This window comes from Protopterus annectens, chromosome 13.part0 (genome assembly GCF_019279795.1).
Source record: "Protopterus annectens isolate FY-2018-M chromosome 13.part0, PAN1.0, whole genome shotgun sequence".
In the NCBI taxonomy this organism is placed as follows: Eukaryota; Metazoa; Chordata; order Ceratodontiformes; family Protopteridae; genus Protopterus; species Protopterus annectens.
In genome coordinates, this window is record NC_056747.1 from 1,104,213,069 (window position 1) to 1,104,230,336 (window position 17,268).

General features: G+C 44.6%; 1 protein-coding gene across 3 annotated transcripts in view; it reads left to right on the forward strand.

Annotated features, from left to right (window-relative positions):
- Positions 1–17,268, forward strand: part of LOC122788133 (histone acetyltransferase KAT7-like) — a 1,071,811-nt gene that overhangs the window by 460,912 nt on the left and 593,631 nt on the right. For all 3 annotated transcript variants that reach the window (XM_044055075.1, XM_044055076.1, XM_044055077.1), the window contains exon 8: positions 14,764–14,874. In XM_044055075.1, coding sequence (XP_043911010.1) covers positions 14,764–14,874 — 111 coding nt within the window. The remainder of the gene's footprint in view (positions 1–14,763; positions 14,875–17,268) is intronic.

A 17,268-nucleotide genomic window follows, 5' to 3' on the forward strand; every position in this document is an offset into this window, starting at 1 on the left:
CTTCTTCAGATACTCCCACCGAAGAACCTCCTCGGAAACGAGCATGTAAGAGGAAACACATGGACTCCCCAGAGGAGTCACTCACTGAAAATATGGACTACGATGATGGGGAAGGGTGCCCATGGTCACCCCCTGACGATGTCTCATTTGGAGACATTCTGGAAATTTTGAGGCAGAGGGGTGACTGGAAGCCCTCCAACCCTTCCTCGGAGGAATCCATATTCCTGCAGGCCTTCCGCTCTCAGCCCTCTACTTCTTGGGTGACCCCCCCGCTGATGAGTTAGTCAAGCTCATCGTGCAGCGGGCATGGAAGAATCCTGATGCCGTTGAGGCCATTCCCCGGAGATTAGATAAGATACCCCCCCCCCAAGAGGATCAGCCCCATTGGTCTAGAGGTTTACCATTAGATGCTGTGATGGTGGTGGCGGCCATGAAAAAGGACCTTGCGGAGGAAAGTCCTGCTGTTCACCCACCCAACAAAGACTCCCGGGTGGTGGACAGGTTAGGGAAGCGAGTTTTTGCTTCAGCGACCTTTGCTGTCTTGTCTCTGAACTTTTTGGTACATTTTACGAGGCTCCAGAGAACTCTCATCACCGAGCTCTCTGGAACCCTCGTGGGTCAGGTTTTGGACGGGGCACGTGATAAAGTTGTTTCCCAACTTGTCACCCTAGAGTCAATTTCCAACTTGTCCATGAGGTTGCTGTCCCACACAACCGAAGGGGCAGCTAGAGCTGTGGGTGCAGGCGTAGTTATGAGACGCCATGCCTGGATGCGCATTTGTGACCTCGCGGACTCCTTTAAGTCTTCCTTTTTAAATGTCCCTATCGAACCATCAGTTCTGTTCAGTTCTAAGGTCAAGGACACATTAGCCAGGTGCGAGCAGGATGGGAAGACCTTGTCTGTCGGGGGTCTACGTTTTTCCAAACCTCAGCGCTCCTTTTCCAGGAACCAGAGGAGTGGAAAGATGTAGCACAAAACGTCTCAAGGTCCTTTCTGTGAGGCACGTGGTGAGGACTCCCCCAGGGGCAGAGGGGGTTCCAATAATGGAAGACGTCCCTTTCAGGGCAGAGGGTTTCCCCGAAATCAGTACTCCAGGGATTCTTTCTCGGGACGACCGTATCAGCGCTCCTGAAGTGCTGCCCGATTGCTTTCCTCTGGAAGCAGTCAGGGCTCATGTTTGTCTGCACCAAGCTGCCTGGTACTCTATTACAAACAATCAGTGGGTGCAGAGAATAATTTCCAGAGGTTATCACATCCCCCTAACCTCCGAAATCCCATCCCGATGTTCCACCCAGTCAAAGGGAGGAGGCAGCTTCAGAAATAAGAAAGCTATGTCAAAAACGAGTCATCCAACAGGTCCCCCAGACCAGTGCAGATCCGGTTTTTACTCAAGATTCTTTTTAGTGCCAGAAAAGACCGGGGACTGGAGGCCCATTTTGGATCTCAGCCAGCTAAACAAATCAGTGGTTCAGACCAAGTTCTGCATGGTCACTATTCAATCCATCCTCCTATTTCTTCGGGAGGGTGTGTGGATGTGCTCGATAGACCTCCAGGATGCGTATTACCACATCAAAATGGACAAATGCTCCAGGAGTCTCTTTCGCTTCCGTCTGGGAGCCAATCATTACTAATTCAGAGCCCTGCCATTTGGTCTCTCGACGGCTCCCAGAGTGTTCTCGAAATGCCTAGGCATTGGTGACAGCTCATCTGAGACTTCAGGGATTCCAGGTGTTTCTGTATTTAGACGATTGGCTCCTCTCCGCCCCCACCAAGCGCCTCCTGGTCAGGGCCCTCCGCTACACTCTAGCACTAGCAGAGTTGCTGGGCATCACCATTCACTGGGAAAAATCCAATCTTCAGCCCACAGAACAACTGGAATTTATAGGGGCAGTATTCAACACTCAAACAAGTCTGGTCTCTCTTCGCCCTCACAGACTTCAGAGATTAAGGGCACAAGTACATGTGATACTCTTGTCGAAGGAAGGTTCCTGCAAGGGAAGTTCTTCAGGCTCTGGGGTCTATGGCGGTGGCCATTCCAATTGTTCCCCTAGACAGATTACATATGAGACTACAATGGCTCCTTCTGTCCCAGTGGATATCCAGTCTTCATCCCTTGAGCTGTCAGATTCTCATCACCAACTCTTGCCAACAAGATCTCCTCTGGTGGATGAGTACAGATGGAAATCTTTGGTGTCGTCCGTTCCAGGCTCCTATCAGACAGCCGGTGGAGGCATGGAATCTCTCCCGGGTTCTTCAGTCTCTCTCTCTCTACCCCCGTTTGAACCTGCTGCGATATGTGATCTAAAATTCCTGTCATGGAAATCCTTGTTTTTGGTGGTGGTCACCAGCCAGACGAATATCTGAGTTGCAAGCCTTATGCAGCAAGAGCCCCATATCTGATCTTCCATAAGGACAGAGTATCACTTCGTACTAATCCATCCTTTCTCCCCAAGGTGGTGTCTGACTTCTCTATTAACCAGTCCATTGAACTCCCTGTATTCTTTCCAAATTATTCAAACAAGGGAGAATACTGCCTGCATTCATTGGATGTTCATAGACAACTACGTTTCTACCTGGACATAAGTCTTTTCACAAGTCGGACCAACTTTTCATTTCCTTTTCTGGTCCTAGAATGGGGTGTGCAGTATCTAAAGTTACTTTGTCAAAATGGCTCAGGGATTGCATTACCTTCTCACATTTGCTTATGAATGAACCTAAGCCTGCTCAGATCAAAACTCACTCAACTGGGCTGTCGCAGCATTTGTTGCCTTCCACTTCAGGGCCTCCATGGATGACATTTGTGCAGCAGCCATTTGGGCTAAACCCCATATCTTCATCAAGCATTACAAATTGGATCTGATCTCCAGGGAAGAATGGCCTTTGACTCAATGGTTCTCAGGAATATTCTTCCATAAGGGCCACCCAGGTTCACCAAGTAGCTTGGGATTCTGTCCCATCAGTGATGAATAGGAAGAAGATTAACAACTTCAGATAAAGAAGTTATGTCTTACCATAACGTTCCATCTGAGTTGTTGATCTTCTTCCAGTCATCACACCCTCCCACTGAAGGCTCCTGGCAGATCTTCTGGGTCTTTGTGGTGTTTCAGTGTTTCTGCGCAGAGATGGCCTCTGACTTTCTGTTTCTTTTATATGTTGCATGTAAACTCGATCTGAGGTAACTGGGTGAAGGGCATTGTGGGTAGCAGCCTAGCTCGAGAGTATTTGGTGCACGCGAGCTTGGTATAAAGCCGACTCTGTTCCGAGGGCTCGGAACCGAACCCATCAGTGATGACTGGAAGAAGATCAACAACTCGGATGGAATGTTATGGTAAGACATAACTTATTTTTTCTGTGCAAGACCTGCTGAAAGAGAGAATGGCTGCAGCAGTTCATTTTCTTCAGAAGCCCTGATCTCTTTGGTGGTGTTTTGGCTTTGAGCAGAACAATTACTGAAGCAGTGAGTGAAAGTGATCTTATAATTATTTAATAAAGTAATAATATAACCTACAAAAAGTTGTTTAAAAATAGTTTTGGCAAGTACAAAAAGTGTCTATGGAGGATTGATGTTTGTCTGGTAGGGGGTAGGAGGTAATAACAACTATTGCTGAATAAATGAGAATGGTGAAAGGTGACTTCTTAAATTACTGGAGATGCTGGTGGTTTTTGCATACATCCTGGCTGAAATCTCTGTTGCAGTATCCCAAACAGATGGGTTTTCACCACTGACGTCCAGCTGTGGTACCAAAGCTTAAACGTTGCAGGAGCATACATCTGATGTATGACCATAGCCTGCAAACGTAGAGGGTATATAGACGAATGCATGAGCTTAAGTCCTCAAACTTTCTTACTGGCAGCCCAGATGCATGTTTTGCACTCATCAGTCTGATCCTCGCATAATCGTTAGTACCCTTAGTGTCTTGCATTCAGATGAGTGCCCTGTTGGGAACCATTCTGCTTGTTTAAACAGTTTTGCTTCATTTTGTTAGATGCCAGCTAGGAGGGGTAAGTGTGAGTGCGGTAGGCAAATTCCCTACAAAGATCTTCATAGCCTGTGTTTCTTCTGCCTAGGTACAGTCCACAACGATAAAGCATGTTCCATTTGACAATCCTTTGTACCCAAAACTTTGGGATCCCATATGTCCTCACTGAATATTTTCTTGTGGGCCCAAAGGCTGAAGTTTCTGGCCCACTCCAAGATGGTGGACCCCAACAGATTGAATGCATGTCCACCTCATTAGAAAAAAAACTTGACACATAGACCTGATACTCAGTCTACATAGTCTGACTATGAAGTACATACAGAGGTCACAGAACCTGCCCCAGATGCCCTCTGCCATGACTCTGCTGTAGGCCGGTATGGCATCAGAGGACTGCACATCCAAAGAGACTGTTAAAGTTACTGAGAAGGGGAAACTATGGATCATTTTTTCAGATGGACTGGAAGACATCCCACAGTTTTAGTTAGGGAAGAGATTCTTGGCAAACTGATCAGGGTACATCAGGGGATGGATCGTCCATGACTGGTTCAAGCGGATGTTACCCCAAAGAAAAAGTGACAAAAAACTAAGCATGTCTCCTCATCTTCTCCTCAGGGCTTGCTCAAGGCCATTATGGCCCTTAAACCACCTTCATTTATGCCCCCACCCCCACTGATCAGAAGGTTAGTGTTTTTTTTTTTCTTCCTCTGAGGAGGAAGAGGCCTCAGACTCTGATGATCATTCATTAACCTACTCTTCTCAAACCCATTATTTTGGTCAGATTCCTTCAGATGATGAAAATTCAATTTCACCTGATTCCCCTATAGAAGGGTAATCCTTTGGGGAAACTGTTTTAAATATGATGAAACATTTTGAGTGGGAGTCTAGGCAAATCTCTGATGTCTAAAATAGGTACTGTAGCCTCTTGGAGGTGGGCACTGCTACCCCTTCCCCAATCCCTTCAGTCTTAGAGGCCTTTTTGGATGCTTTTCAATCTACTTCTTTAGCTCTTAACTCGCAACCTCTTGCTCTAAAGGGACCAGACAGATTTTACAAGGTCCCAGGAGACCTTAAGTCCCTTTTTAAGAATCCTGTAGCTGACTGTTCAGTTGTGTTCCTTTCTTTGTACAAACCTTTTAAGTTACTGTTTAATGCCCTTCCTTCTGACAAGGACAGCAGGACCATGGATAGGTGTGGGGAAAAAAGCTGTACATCTCTTCCACTCTGTCCTTCAGAGCTATAAACTATCAGACCCAGATGACCAAATACCTAATGTGAAGTTGTTCAATCTTGCCGTTCATTCTTGACTGATGAGTTTGGAGCTGATCCATCGGCTCCAGTACGGCCAAATGCAAAGCTTGAGGTCTTCCAGTAGCTTGAGGCCAATCCCCTATCCCATAATGCACTGTGAATTACCTCAGATCTAGTTTGCCTTGGCATCTGATTGGAGGTTCCAGTGTAAGCTCGGGCCAGTACAATTTAAAAACGTTTATATTTAGCAGTTGGTTATATAATCTTTGCTAAACTTTTGATAAATAAGTTAGATCGGTAGTTAGCCTTTATAACTTCCTTAAAGCTCCCCTTCCCATGTGTTGTTATTAATCTTTAAAATATCAGCCTCGTGTGTTTTAGCCTAGTTTTTTCTTAGTGTGTGCTTAAGTAGTTTTCTAGTGGCTATAAACAGCCTTTTTCTATTGTTGGCCTCATGTGTTTTGGCCTTAGTTACTGTAGAGAGTGTGTTTAAATATTCTAGTGTATATATACACCTTTTTCTAGTTGTTCAAAATCTTTGGATTCTTTGTCTCAGGCTCGTTTCTGTGTGTGTGTGTGTGTGTGTGTGTGTGTGTGTGTGTGTGTGTGTGTGTGTGTGTGTGTGTTTAGAGCCTAGTAGCTTTAATAATAACTGATTTGTGTGTTAAAACTAGTTATGGCGGATGATAAGGATAAACATCCCAAGTCGGGTTTTAAAAAATGCCGTGACTACAATCAGAAAATGTCAGTGACTGATGGACGTTACCTGTGTGTATTGTTTAGGGGCTGTCCACTTGCAAGAATCATGTGCTGTCTGCCATTCCTTTTCATCAAGAGTGTTGTTGGAGAGGAAAAGAAAGTTAATGGACAGGAGTATATGTAAACACCCCTTTCAAGAGGCTTTGAGTGACCAGGATGTGGCCAGCAAATTTTCCAAGTCCTCTAAATCTTCTGTGGAATCTAAGGACTCCAAGCATTCCAAGAAATCAAAAAAATTGGAGGATTCTGCAACCCTACCAGCGCTCCTGAAAGGAGGCCCAACTGTCCTGCTCTGGAGGCAGTCGGGGGTCGCTTATCTTTGTATCCAGACGCCTGGCAAGAAATAACAAAAGACAGCTGGGTACAAAGTATCATTTCCAGAGGGTACTTCATACCATTCGCAACACCTCCTCTGTCCATAAGGAGAATCTAGGACATTCCACCCAGTCACAGGGTACAAGCAACTGTAGAGGTCCGAAAGTTGTTAGAAAAAAAGAGTCATCCAGCCAGTCCCAGCAGACCAAACAAGATCCGGAACTTACTCAAGGTTCTTTTTGGTTCCGAAGAAGACAGGGGACTGGAGACCCATTTTGGACATCAGCAGACTCAACCAATATGTAAAGAAAGAGAAGTTCCAGATGGTCACGCTCCAGTCATTACTTCCCTTCTTAGGGAAAGACAATTGGATGTGCTCGATAGATCTCAAGGATGCGTACTACCACATAAAGATGGCCAGGCCATCCAGAGATCACCTGCATTTCCGGCTGGGAGCCAGTCATTTTCAGTTTCGAGCCCTGCCCTTTGGTCTCACTACAGCCCCCCGAGTGTTCACCAAATGTATGGCAGTGATCACGGCTCACCTGAAGCTTCTAGGAGTCCTGGTGTTTCCATACCTAGACGATTGGCTCCTTACCGCCACCACCAGGCATCAACTTATTCAGGCAAGGGAGTACACACTGTCACTCTGCAACCATTTAGGTATTGCAGTCAACTCAGAAAAGTCTGCCTTGCCGCCATCGCAGCATATCATTTTTATCATTGCAGAGCTAGACACCTCACCCACCACTCTAAGGCTACCAATCGAAAGAGTCTTTCTTCTTCGTCAGCATGTCAACATATTGGTATCGAAAGACAGAGCACCAGCTTCAGAAGTTTTGAGAATATTGGGTTTGATGGCTGCAGCAATCCTAGCCATACCATTAGCAAGAATGCATATGTGGATCCTTCAATGGCTGTTGTTCACTCAGTGGTCTTACCAGGAACTTCCCATGGACCACACGATATTGATTACGAGCTCTTGCAAGAAAGATCTCCAGTGGTGGTTGACGTCTCTTCATGTCACCATAGGACGTCCCTTTGTTCTACCCCCTCCAGTAGCCATTGTGACCACGGACGCTTCCCTGATAGGGTGGGGGGGGGCATTTTCAGGGAAAGACTGCTCAAGGCACATGGACAGATCAGGAGTCACACTTGCATAGTGTTCTGGAGATAAGAGCAGTACTTTTGGCGTTGCAGTACTTCCAGGACACTCTTCCCCTAGGAATGATTGCAATTCAGACAGACAGTATGTCAGTAGTCTGGTACTTGAACAAGCAGGGGGGGAACCAGATCTTATCCCCTTTGCCGAGAAGCCCTCAGAGTTTGGCAGTGAGCTGTTTCCTCCCAGCACTTTCTGGTAGCAACGCATATCCCGGGGAGATCCAACGTGATAGCAGGCAAACTGAGCAGGGCAGTCTTGTTGCTGCACGAGTGGTTCCCTCAAGAAAGAGATTGCAGACAGGATTTTCCACAAATGGGGCCAGCCTTGCTGCGACCTTTTGCCAGTCACATCAACACAAAATGCATAAGCTACTTTGCCTTGATTCCTCCTCCAGGAGAAGCCCCGAGGGACGCACTCGTACACGATTGGCCCCCAGGTCTCCTCTGTGCATTTCCACCAATCCCATTGATACCCAAAGTACTACAGAAAGCAAAATCCCTGTCAAGGACCATCATTCTTATAGCCCCTCATTGGCCTCGGCAGATTTGGTTCCCATTCCTTCAACATCATCTCTTGGAGGATCCCTGGATTCTGGACCCAGTTCCCGTCCTTCTGACACATCTTTTGGGGGACCTTCATCCTTCTCTGCAGTCATTGAAGCTGACAGCTTGGCTGCTCCAGTTCCCCTCATAGCCAGGCTTCATAACTTCTCCAATGAGACAAGACAGATCCTTTTGTCTTCTCATAAGCCGTCCACTAGAAGACTGTATCTTAGTAAGTGGAAGAAATTTTCAATATGGCCCTCTAAGCATAACATTGATCCTTACCAAGCCTCTTTGACATCCATTCTAGAATTCTTGACTATGATTTTTAACCAAGGAGCGGCAGCAGCAATAGTTTGGATCCAGCTGGCTGCTCTTTCTAACTTTCGTCTTGGGATTGACGAGTTAAATATCATGTCCCAGAAGTTATCCAAGGCCTTTCTCAAGGGGACATTTCCTATGAGACCACCTGTGAAATCTCCTTATTCTCCATGGAATCTAAATTTTATGCTATCATGTATAATCCTCCCCCCGTTTGAACCAGCATCATCGTGTGACCTCATATATTTGTTGTGGAAAACCATTTTTCTGGTAGCTATTACTTCTGCCCGCAGAGTGTAAGAACTTCAGGCTTTATCTATCAGCCCTCCTTATTTGATTTTTCATGCTGACAGAGTATCACTTAGGACAAATCCATCTTTTTTGCCCAAAGTTTGTTCAGAAACCAATATCAACCAAGTTATCGAGTTACAAGTTTTCTTCCCTAATCATTCCAACAAGTTGGAGTATATGCTGCACAAATCTGATGTTCACAGACAGCTCAGATTTTATTTGGATAAAATAAAAGATATCAGGAAATCAGACCAGCTCTTTGTTTCATTCTCTGAATACAGGAAAGGTAGACCAGTGGCTAAAACAACTCTGTCTAAATAGTTATCTGATTGTATCACCTGTGTCTATTCTGCTGCTGGATATGCCTTTGCAACACAAGATTAAAGCTCACTCAACCAGAGCAGTTTCTACATCCTCTGCGTTCCAAGCCAAACTGCCCCTTGATAACATTTGTGCAGCAGCCACTTGGTCAAAACCTCATACGTTTATCACTCATTACAAAGTAGATAAGGCCTCCAGGGTCAGGGCTTCCTTTGGGTCTATGGTCCTGAAGAATGTACTCCCATGAGCAACCCGAGATTGATGGTACTAGGATATGCTACCCATCAGTCAAGAATGAATGGCGAGATTGAACAACTTCACATTAAGAAGTTATGTACTCACTATAACGTTCCATGTGAGTGGTTCATCTCACCTTCATTCTTACATCCCTCCCTCTTTCCCCCTCCTGGCTGATAGCTGACCTAGATGTTGGTCTCATCCTGGTTGCTCAATGTCTTCTTCCTTTCCATAGGGGGATAGCTAATTTATATGGTTATAGTACACGCAGCAAACAAGATCTGAGGTAATTCACAGTGCATCTTGGGATAGGGGCTTGGCCTTGAGCTACTGGAAGACCTCGAGCTTTGCATTTAGCTGTACCGGAGCCGATGGATCAGCTCTGAACCCATCAGTCAAGCATGAAGGCGAAACAAACAACTCACATGGAACGTTATGGTGAGTACATTACTTCTTATTATCCATCCTTAACAGTCTAAACAAGGTAGCATTGAATAAGCAGGGTTCAGAATACAAGCAACAAATTGTTTCCCTGGTAAATCAGGCCATTAAAGTGCCCAGACACAGTAGAAAATGCAGCTGTGATGCTGTTGAGGTCTCCTGTATAGTAGCTGCTACTGGCACAGTCATCCTTAAAATATGCATGGTTTCATAATCAGCCCATGCCAGAAAATTTCAAAGCTAAACTCATTGTTTTGCCCCTGAAAAAAAATCTGTTGTTTGGACCACAAGCAGCTAGCCTATTCAAAACCTTACAGGAGCAAGGGAAAACTATAAAAGACTGCAGACAAATCCTACATACCTCTGTATCTAAATACCAGAGGAATTACCCAAGCAAGCATACTTTTTTTGTCAGAAGGGAACATAGACCTCCACAAAAGCATAAAAACACACCCAGAAAAAGATTTCCAGAAAAAAAAAAAAAAAAAAAAACCTGAAAGAGATCACACATCTGGGAGGCCATACTTCTCAGATAAGTCGCTGTGACGGTCTTCCAGCCCCACTGTTACTCGAAAAAATCACTCAGTCCATCTCAAACTGGGAAAACCTCACTACTGACATGTGGGTACTATCCATCATAAAAAAGAGTTTCTGTGTGTTGTGAAAGGACCTCTCTCTTCACCTTTTATAAGCCTTCCTTCTCCAAACTGCAGTCTGTTAAACAATACACCAAAATAGAGGGTTGGGGGTTAGCATAACAGTTAAGGTGTTTACCTTACAGGCACAAGATATAGGGCTTGATTCTCAACTCTGGGAAGCACAGTCTGGTTTAAAAAGGCCTTCTGTGGTCATTAGCATAATAATCAGCTATGAACATCCCCCCCTTATTTTGAGAACTGCAGTCCAAGGCACAATAGACCCAGTGCTTCCTCAGTTTGTGAGAAGTGCTTTTTACTCCAAATCTTTCTGGTCCCAAGAAAAGAAGGGCAGTGTAGAACTTATACTAGATCTCTCTCTCTCTCTGCTCAGTGCCTTCTTCAAAGTCCCAATTTTCAAAATGCTTTCCCTGCATTTGTTGTGTCCTTGGATATGAAGGATGCCAACGTGGATATTCCCATATGCCCCTGCTGTAGGAAATTTCAGAGGTTTTTTACTGCCTCATCTCACTTTCATTTTACTGCTTTGCCTTTTGGACTTTCTACAGTCCCCCAGAGTATTCACAAAGTGCCTAGCTCCTGTGATAGTCTTTGCAGTACTCAGGGAATCCAGATATTTGTCTCTCTAGATGATCTGCTTATGTAGGCCTCTTCACCTCAGATCTTAGTGCAACACCTCTAATTCACTGTCAACCTTCTTCATTTGGGCTTTACATTCAACTACAAAATATCTTCTCTTCGGGTCTATATTAGATCACCGAACGCTTAAAAAAGCGAACGGTGATTAATCGACCCTATGTAAACAAAAGCTTACAATTTTGAATGGTCAGAAAAGCGATTTTTTTTTCCTAGGGAAAAAAATCGCTGTTCCAACAATAAATAAATAAAAAAATAAATAAAACACTTTAAACATTACATTAAGAGGGGGGCTGCACCCCCCCCCTACTTAAATATACCAACTCCGAGACCGCCTACAGTGCCGAAAATGGCAAAGTAATGAAGTGGCCGAGCAAATTCTTTCCCAGGGAAAGAATTCGCTTAAAAGCGCTTCGATATTTTGCCGTTTCAGGCTTTTGAGTTCGACCAAGATGCATTCAAAAGAATGCGTCTTCGGTCTTCTAATAAGGAACCTTCTCTTCAGCCTTCACAGGACCTGGTTTTCTTAGGATGTAGATTTGACACCAAAAATATGCAGGCCTTCTTGCCTCAGGAAAAGGTACAAAACCTTACCATTTACTTTTAGTCCCTAAACTCCCTCAATACCTGTTTGGCCAGGGAAATTCTCAGAGCATTTGATTCATGGCTGCGACCATTCTAATGCGTCCTTTAGCCTAGCTGCACATGAAGAAAAGTCAGTGGTACCTGAAAAATGTATGGTCCCAACACTGTCATCTCCTAGACATAGAGATCTCTCTTACACCTTGTCTCAAGAAGGACATCTCATATGTTTGACACAGGTGAACCTCAAGGCAGGCCTATCTTTCAAGGCACAGATTCTAGCTCAAGAAATGTACAAAGATACCTCAGACAAGACTTGTCTGACTGGACTGACTGGACATCTACAAGGTCTAGGGCAGTTGGCAGCCCAACCTCAGGAAGAACACATAACCCCAAAAGAGATGAGAACTGTCATTCAGGCTCTTCAAGTTTTCTTCCATTTTTGGAAACTGGATCATCTTTGGGTATTCACTGATAACACTACAGTCATGTGGTACATAAACAAGCAATGAGGAACCAGGTCATACCAACTATGCAAGTTGTTTTAGATTGACTGGGACCTGGCTACCTGGAGGGACATGTCCCCCTTTCAAGCAGTATACATCCATCCCATCTCATGACAGCATTTTGGAAAACTCACTAAGCACTTCCATCGAGGAACATCACATATGGACCCTCAACAGACAAGTCTTCCTGGACATAGTCTACAAGTGGGAAATACTACAGCTAGATTTATTTGCCTTGGAGAGCAACAACCAGCTCCTCCTCTTTTGCAACAGGACTCCTTGCCCTGTGGCAAGGATTGATTCACTCTCTCTTTTCCATGGACAGGGAGGTTCCTTTATGCCTGCTTCCTATTTCCCTTAATACCAAAAATTCTACTGGTAGCTCCTTTTTGGCCAAGGCAGCATTGGTTCTGCCTTTTCTATCACTTATCCATTGTCAATCACAAACTACTCCCACAAAGTGGACCTCAATCACACAGCAGTAGGGTTTACTGCTTCATCCCAACCTATCAGACATCACCGTATGCCTGTGGATGATAAGATTCTGATCCCTTCCAGACACCAATTTTCTGAGGATGTGCTTCAGGTTCTCCAGGAGGCAAGGGAACCATCACTTAAAAATTCTGCATAGCCAGATGGAAGAGATTTTCTATGTAGTATCATTCAAGCAATCAGGACCCCACAATTTTTGCTTCTCTTATCCTATCTGTGTGAGCTAATAAAAGCAGGTATGGCATATTCTTCTGTCAAAGCCCATCTGTCGGCCATCTCAGCCTGTTTGCCCCTTAGCCCACCTATTATATCCAGGCTTAAGGTCAGATAATTCTTAAAAGGGGTGCTACACCTAAAACCCCAGAGGAAACCTGTGCCCCTTGCTTGGTACCTCATGTTCATGATAGAAAAACTCACTTTGTTTCCTTTTGAGCCACCCACTTCTTCTACTCCCAAATTCTGCAACTGAAAAACTATTCTCTTGTTGGCTGTCACTTCTGCTATGGAGTCTCAGAGCTACAGACACTCATGGCTGTTCCACCTTTCATTATTTTTCACAAATACAGAGTGTCCCTTAGTGTTAACCCATCTTTCATGCCTAAAGTGATTAGCAAGACCAATCTGCTCACTTTCTTTCTCAACCCGCAAAACAAGGGTGAAAGACTCCCAACATTCCATAGGTGTGTGCAGACAGCTGTGATTTTACTTTGACAAGACTTAAGTCTATTCGTTAGTCAGGCCAATTGTTTGTCTCCTTCGTGGACTCCAGACTGGGCCATCCAGTATATAACAAACAATTGCATGCAAGATTTCTAAGTCCATTTCATTTTGCTACCTGCACCATGACAAATCCCTGCTGCCCACAGGCTCACTCCACCAGAGCAGTGGCCTCCTGTGGGGCCTGCTACAAAGGAGTAGATTTCAGGACCATCCTGGAAGCTGCCACCTTTTCTTCTGTGCACACCCTCACTAAGCACTACAGAATAGATGTTTTTTTATTTTCCAAGATCCAGGGCTGTATTCACCAGGTCACTCCTTTCTGGACTCTTGGATCTGTTTGGAATACATCTGCTATTATGGGAAATTCTTATACAACTCTACTTTCTGTTTAATACAGACTTACGCCAGGCAGAGAATTCCCTCAGTACCTTAATGCATTAATCTGTGTTAATCTTGCATTGTTAGTATGCTAGTCATGTTATGGGATTCTTGAGTGCAGTATTCTGGTGAGATTTTTGTGAAGGTAAAAATCTCTTTGAGTATTAGGCTGGAGAAATTCTAGATTGGAAGCTCTGTGTTAGCAGTGCTGTTGAGATTTTAACAGGACTATGTCAGCTTTAGAGGTTCCACATCTTATTCCTTTTCCATTTTGGGCAATTTTTTTATCTAGATGGTCTAAATTTAAAGAAATTAGACAGACAAACTATTAAAGGAGAGGAGTCATTATACTAAATTACAAGACCCGTTAAGCTTTGATCAGAGGTTAGAGCTGCTGTATTTGGGTAGCAGAACTGAATTATACACTTTGCTGTCCCCCACTGTCATGGTATTGCAAGAAATTGTATGATGATCTGGTACTACGTTGTGTGTGTGCCTGTTGGGAGGGTACTGCGTTGACTGTGAACCCTAAGGGGTTATACAGATGGCTGTTAGGAGGCTGTGTGTCCATGCTGATTAACCTTGATGATGAGGTGATGTAGTCTTTGCTCAAACATTGAGCTGTGAATCAGGGCAGTTGCTTATAATGACATTGTGTGTAGTGTCCTGAGCAGAGAGAATGTAGTGCTCTTGGACTTGTGTAACTTGTGCAGACTAATGCTGTTATAGGAGGGAATACCGTGGGCTTGTCAGTGACAGTGTAGGAGCAACCTTCATCTGTTACAATGCAGTTTGGTATTTTTTCTTTACTTCTCTCCTTCCCTTGGCTCCATAAGAATGGCAGCTAAAAATAAAGACAAGATGGCAGAGCTGACGAAAAGCAGAAATGCAAAATTAACCAAGGAACAAAAGGGAAAATACAAGGTAGGGGTGAAACTGCAGCTCCAAAGAGTTCTGTAATCTTGTCAAATTAGTTTACATTGAACCATTTGTTGCCCATCTGAGATTTTGGCTGAGAGAGTTATTTAGGAGATCAAGGTAGGCTTTTCTTGCACCTTTGACCTTCTTGTGCTCTGTAATCTTTCAAGATACCAATAATAGAGTTGATTTTAGGCTACTTGTAATTTTGAATGTTGAATGAATTACAGATTTTCTTGCTTGCTGCTTATACAGGGGCACAGACAGAAATATGAGAACACCCGGGAGCCTCTCTTGGAGAATATTACGAGTGAATATGACTTGGAACTGTTCAGAAGAGCACAAGCAAGAGCGTCTGAAGACTTGGTAAGTCATTGATTTTAAAGCTATCAGTGATGTAATTTGTGACGGGGCTTCAAATTCCCCTTCCTAAATTCTGGAATTCTCATTTCAGCTCTGTTAGTGTAGATGGGGAGAGCCCTGATGATGACCCAGGCAACCTGAGTGTGATTTGTGGCTCAGGCACTTACTCAAGATGAATGGGGATAACATGGAGTGAGGGATCTGTGCCTACTCTCCCCTCTCTATGGAAGGAGGGGGTCTATGTGTATTATAGAATGGTTGTTGTTGTGTCTTTCGGCTTTTCCCAGTTAGGGGTCGCCACAGCAGAACTCCGGTCCGCTAATGATTGGAAGTAGATTTTTACGTGCCAAGTTGCCAGCCCTGACGCACAACCTTCAACGAAGGTACGCCCATTCACGCATGTCTCCACACAGAAGACGCTCTAGCTGAAAATCGAACAGGACAACATCTTACTGTGAGGCAACAACGCTACCGCAGCACCACCACCGCAGTTTATTATAGAATGGTATGTTCCTCAAACAGCTATTCATCAGCAATATAGCATTGAACGTGCATTTTGACGAACAAGCATATCATCGAAAATAATGTCATCGAACAATCATAGCTTGCACACAGAAAGAAAACAGCACATACCACGTGAATACGTCACATTAAATGTAGCAATATTATTAATATACAGTTGCCATGATATGCCAAGTATAAAATTAAATGCTTTAATCAAATGGGTCTGTGTTTACCTATCGAATGCTAACATTGTCAAACAGCATTACATGGTAAATGATGTTCACCGAAACCTCCTCCTGTGGGGGTATCCCTACCATAATGCAATCTTAGAAAAGCTCAGTATATGCCATTCGATGATGTTACTAGTCGATGGTAAACATAGACCCACAAATACATAGTAGGTGCTGTTTTCTTTCCGTCGGCCAACTATGACTGTTAGATGACATTATTTAAATGATATGCCTGTTCGTTAAAATGGATGTTCGATGCTACATTGTCGATGAATAGCTGTTCGAGGAACATACCACTTGATGATTAAACATCCACCCTGAAGGAGGGGTAGGCATATGCCCAGGGCTCACAACATGCACTGATTTCAACAGTGGAGACCAGAGAAAAGTACGCAATGTCCTTATTCCATGAGGTGAGGTTCATTTTTAGGCATACAACACTCACGTGAGCAGCAGTCCTGCACTACACCTTTCATGGAAAAATATCTACTGGGCATATGCAGAGTATTGGAGCCATAAAGAGAAAAAAATCTGGTTTCCATATGGATGATGGCACCACCTTTGGGTCGCTTACCCCTAGAGGATGAACAGGCTGCAAGGCTCTTGCCCCAAAGGAAACAAATGAACCAGTTGATAAATTGAGCAGCTGGTTGGGGGTGGGGTGTTCATTCGTCAGGGGGCACCAGAACAAAAAAAAAAATGTTCTCTTGGTGCAAAGTTTTTGTTGGTGAAAACATTTGAGCATTGCATATTTCTTTAAAAATATTGTGTTGTACAAGAGATCTGAAGTAGTTAACTTAATTTGATCAGCAACCTGTGGGTATTGAATCCATTCTCGGATCCGAGCCGGCAGCTTTCCAAGCTAACAGATCCGAGCTCTTAGCTCCTGCCCCTTACCCATAATGCCCTGCCACCTCCCTCCAGTCCTCAGATCTCGTTTGCCGCGGCTTCTGATAGCTTCTAGCGACGAGCTCTTGGCATTGGGTGTAAGTTAAAGAAACTTTAAAACTTTTAAAAACTCTTTCTAGGTTCTTTTTTGCGTGTTGGGTGAGTGTTGTAGGCCCTTAGTTTTTGTTTATATACCTCTTTCCTCCTTTTCTTGTGGTAATTTAGTGTTTAAATTTAACTTTTTCCCTCCCCTTTAATGTGTGCATGCGGTGCGTGTGATGGCTGAAGGGCCTAAGGCCATTTTTTCAAAATGCACTGAGTGTGGCCATAAGCTGTCCCCAGCGGATGGTCACACTCAATGCGTTCACTGCCTAGGGGTAGGCCACTTGTCTTCTGGCTGCCAAGTATGTGCAGCCTTCAACCCCCTGGCTTTGAGGGATAGGAGGAATAAGTTAATCCTGGCAGGGCTTTTGCCCACAGATTCTTCTTCCTCCTCTCCCTCTAAGGCACCAGCCATGGCTGCCCTGCCTTCAGTTCCCCCTCCCCTGACTGGGACTCAACCTCCCTCTGTGTCTCAGGGAGAGGGGGGACTCTTCTTCTAGAGAGAAGAGGCACAAGGATAGGGAGCGGCATAAAAGCCATAAGAGGCGGGCAGAGTCTCATTCCTCTGCTCCGCTAGCTAAAGTAGCTAGCCCTCCCAGCAGGGTCTCCACCTTCTCGGCTCCGTTCCCCCCGCTTTTCCCCGGAGCTGGAGGAGGAGTACCGGTCTCCTTCC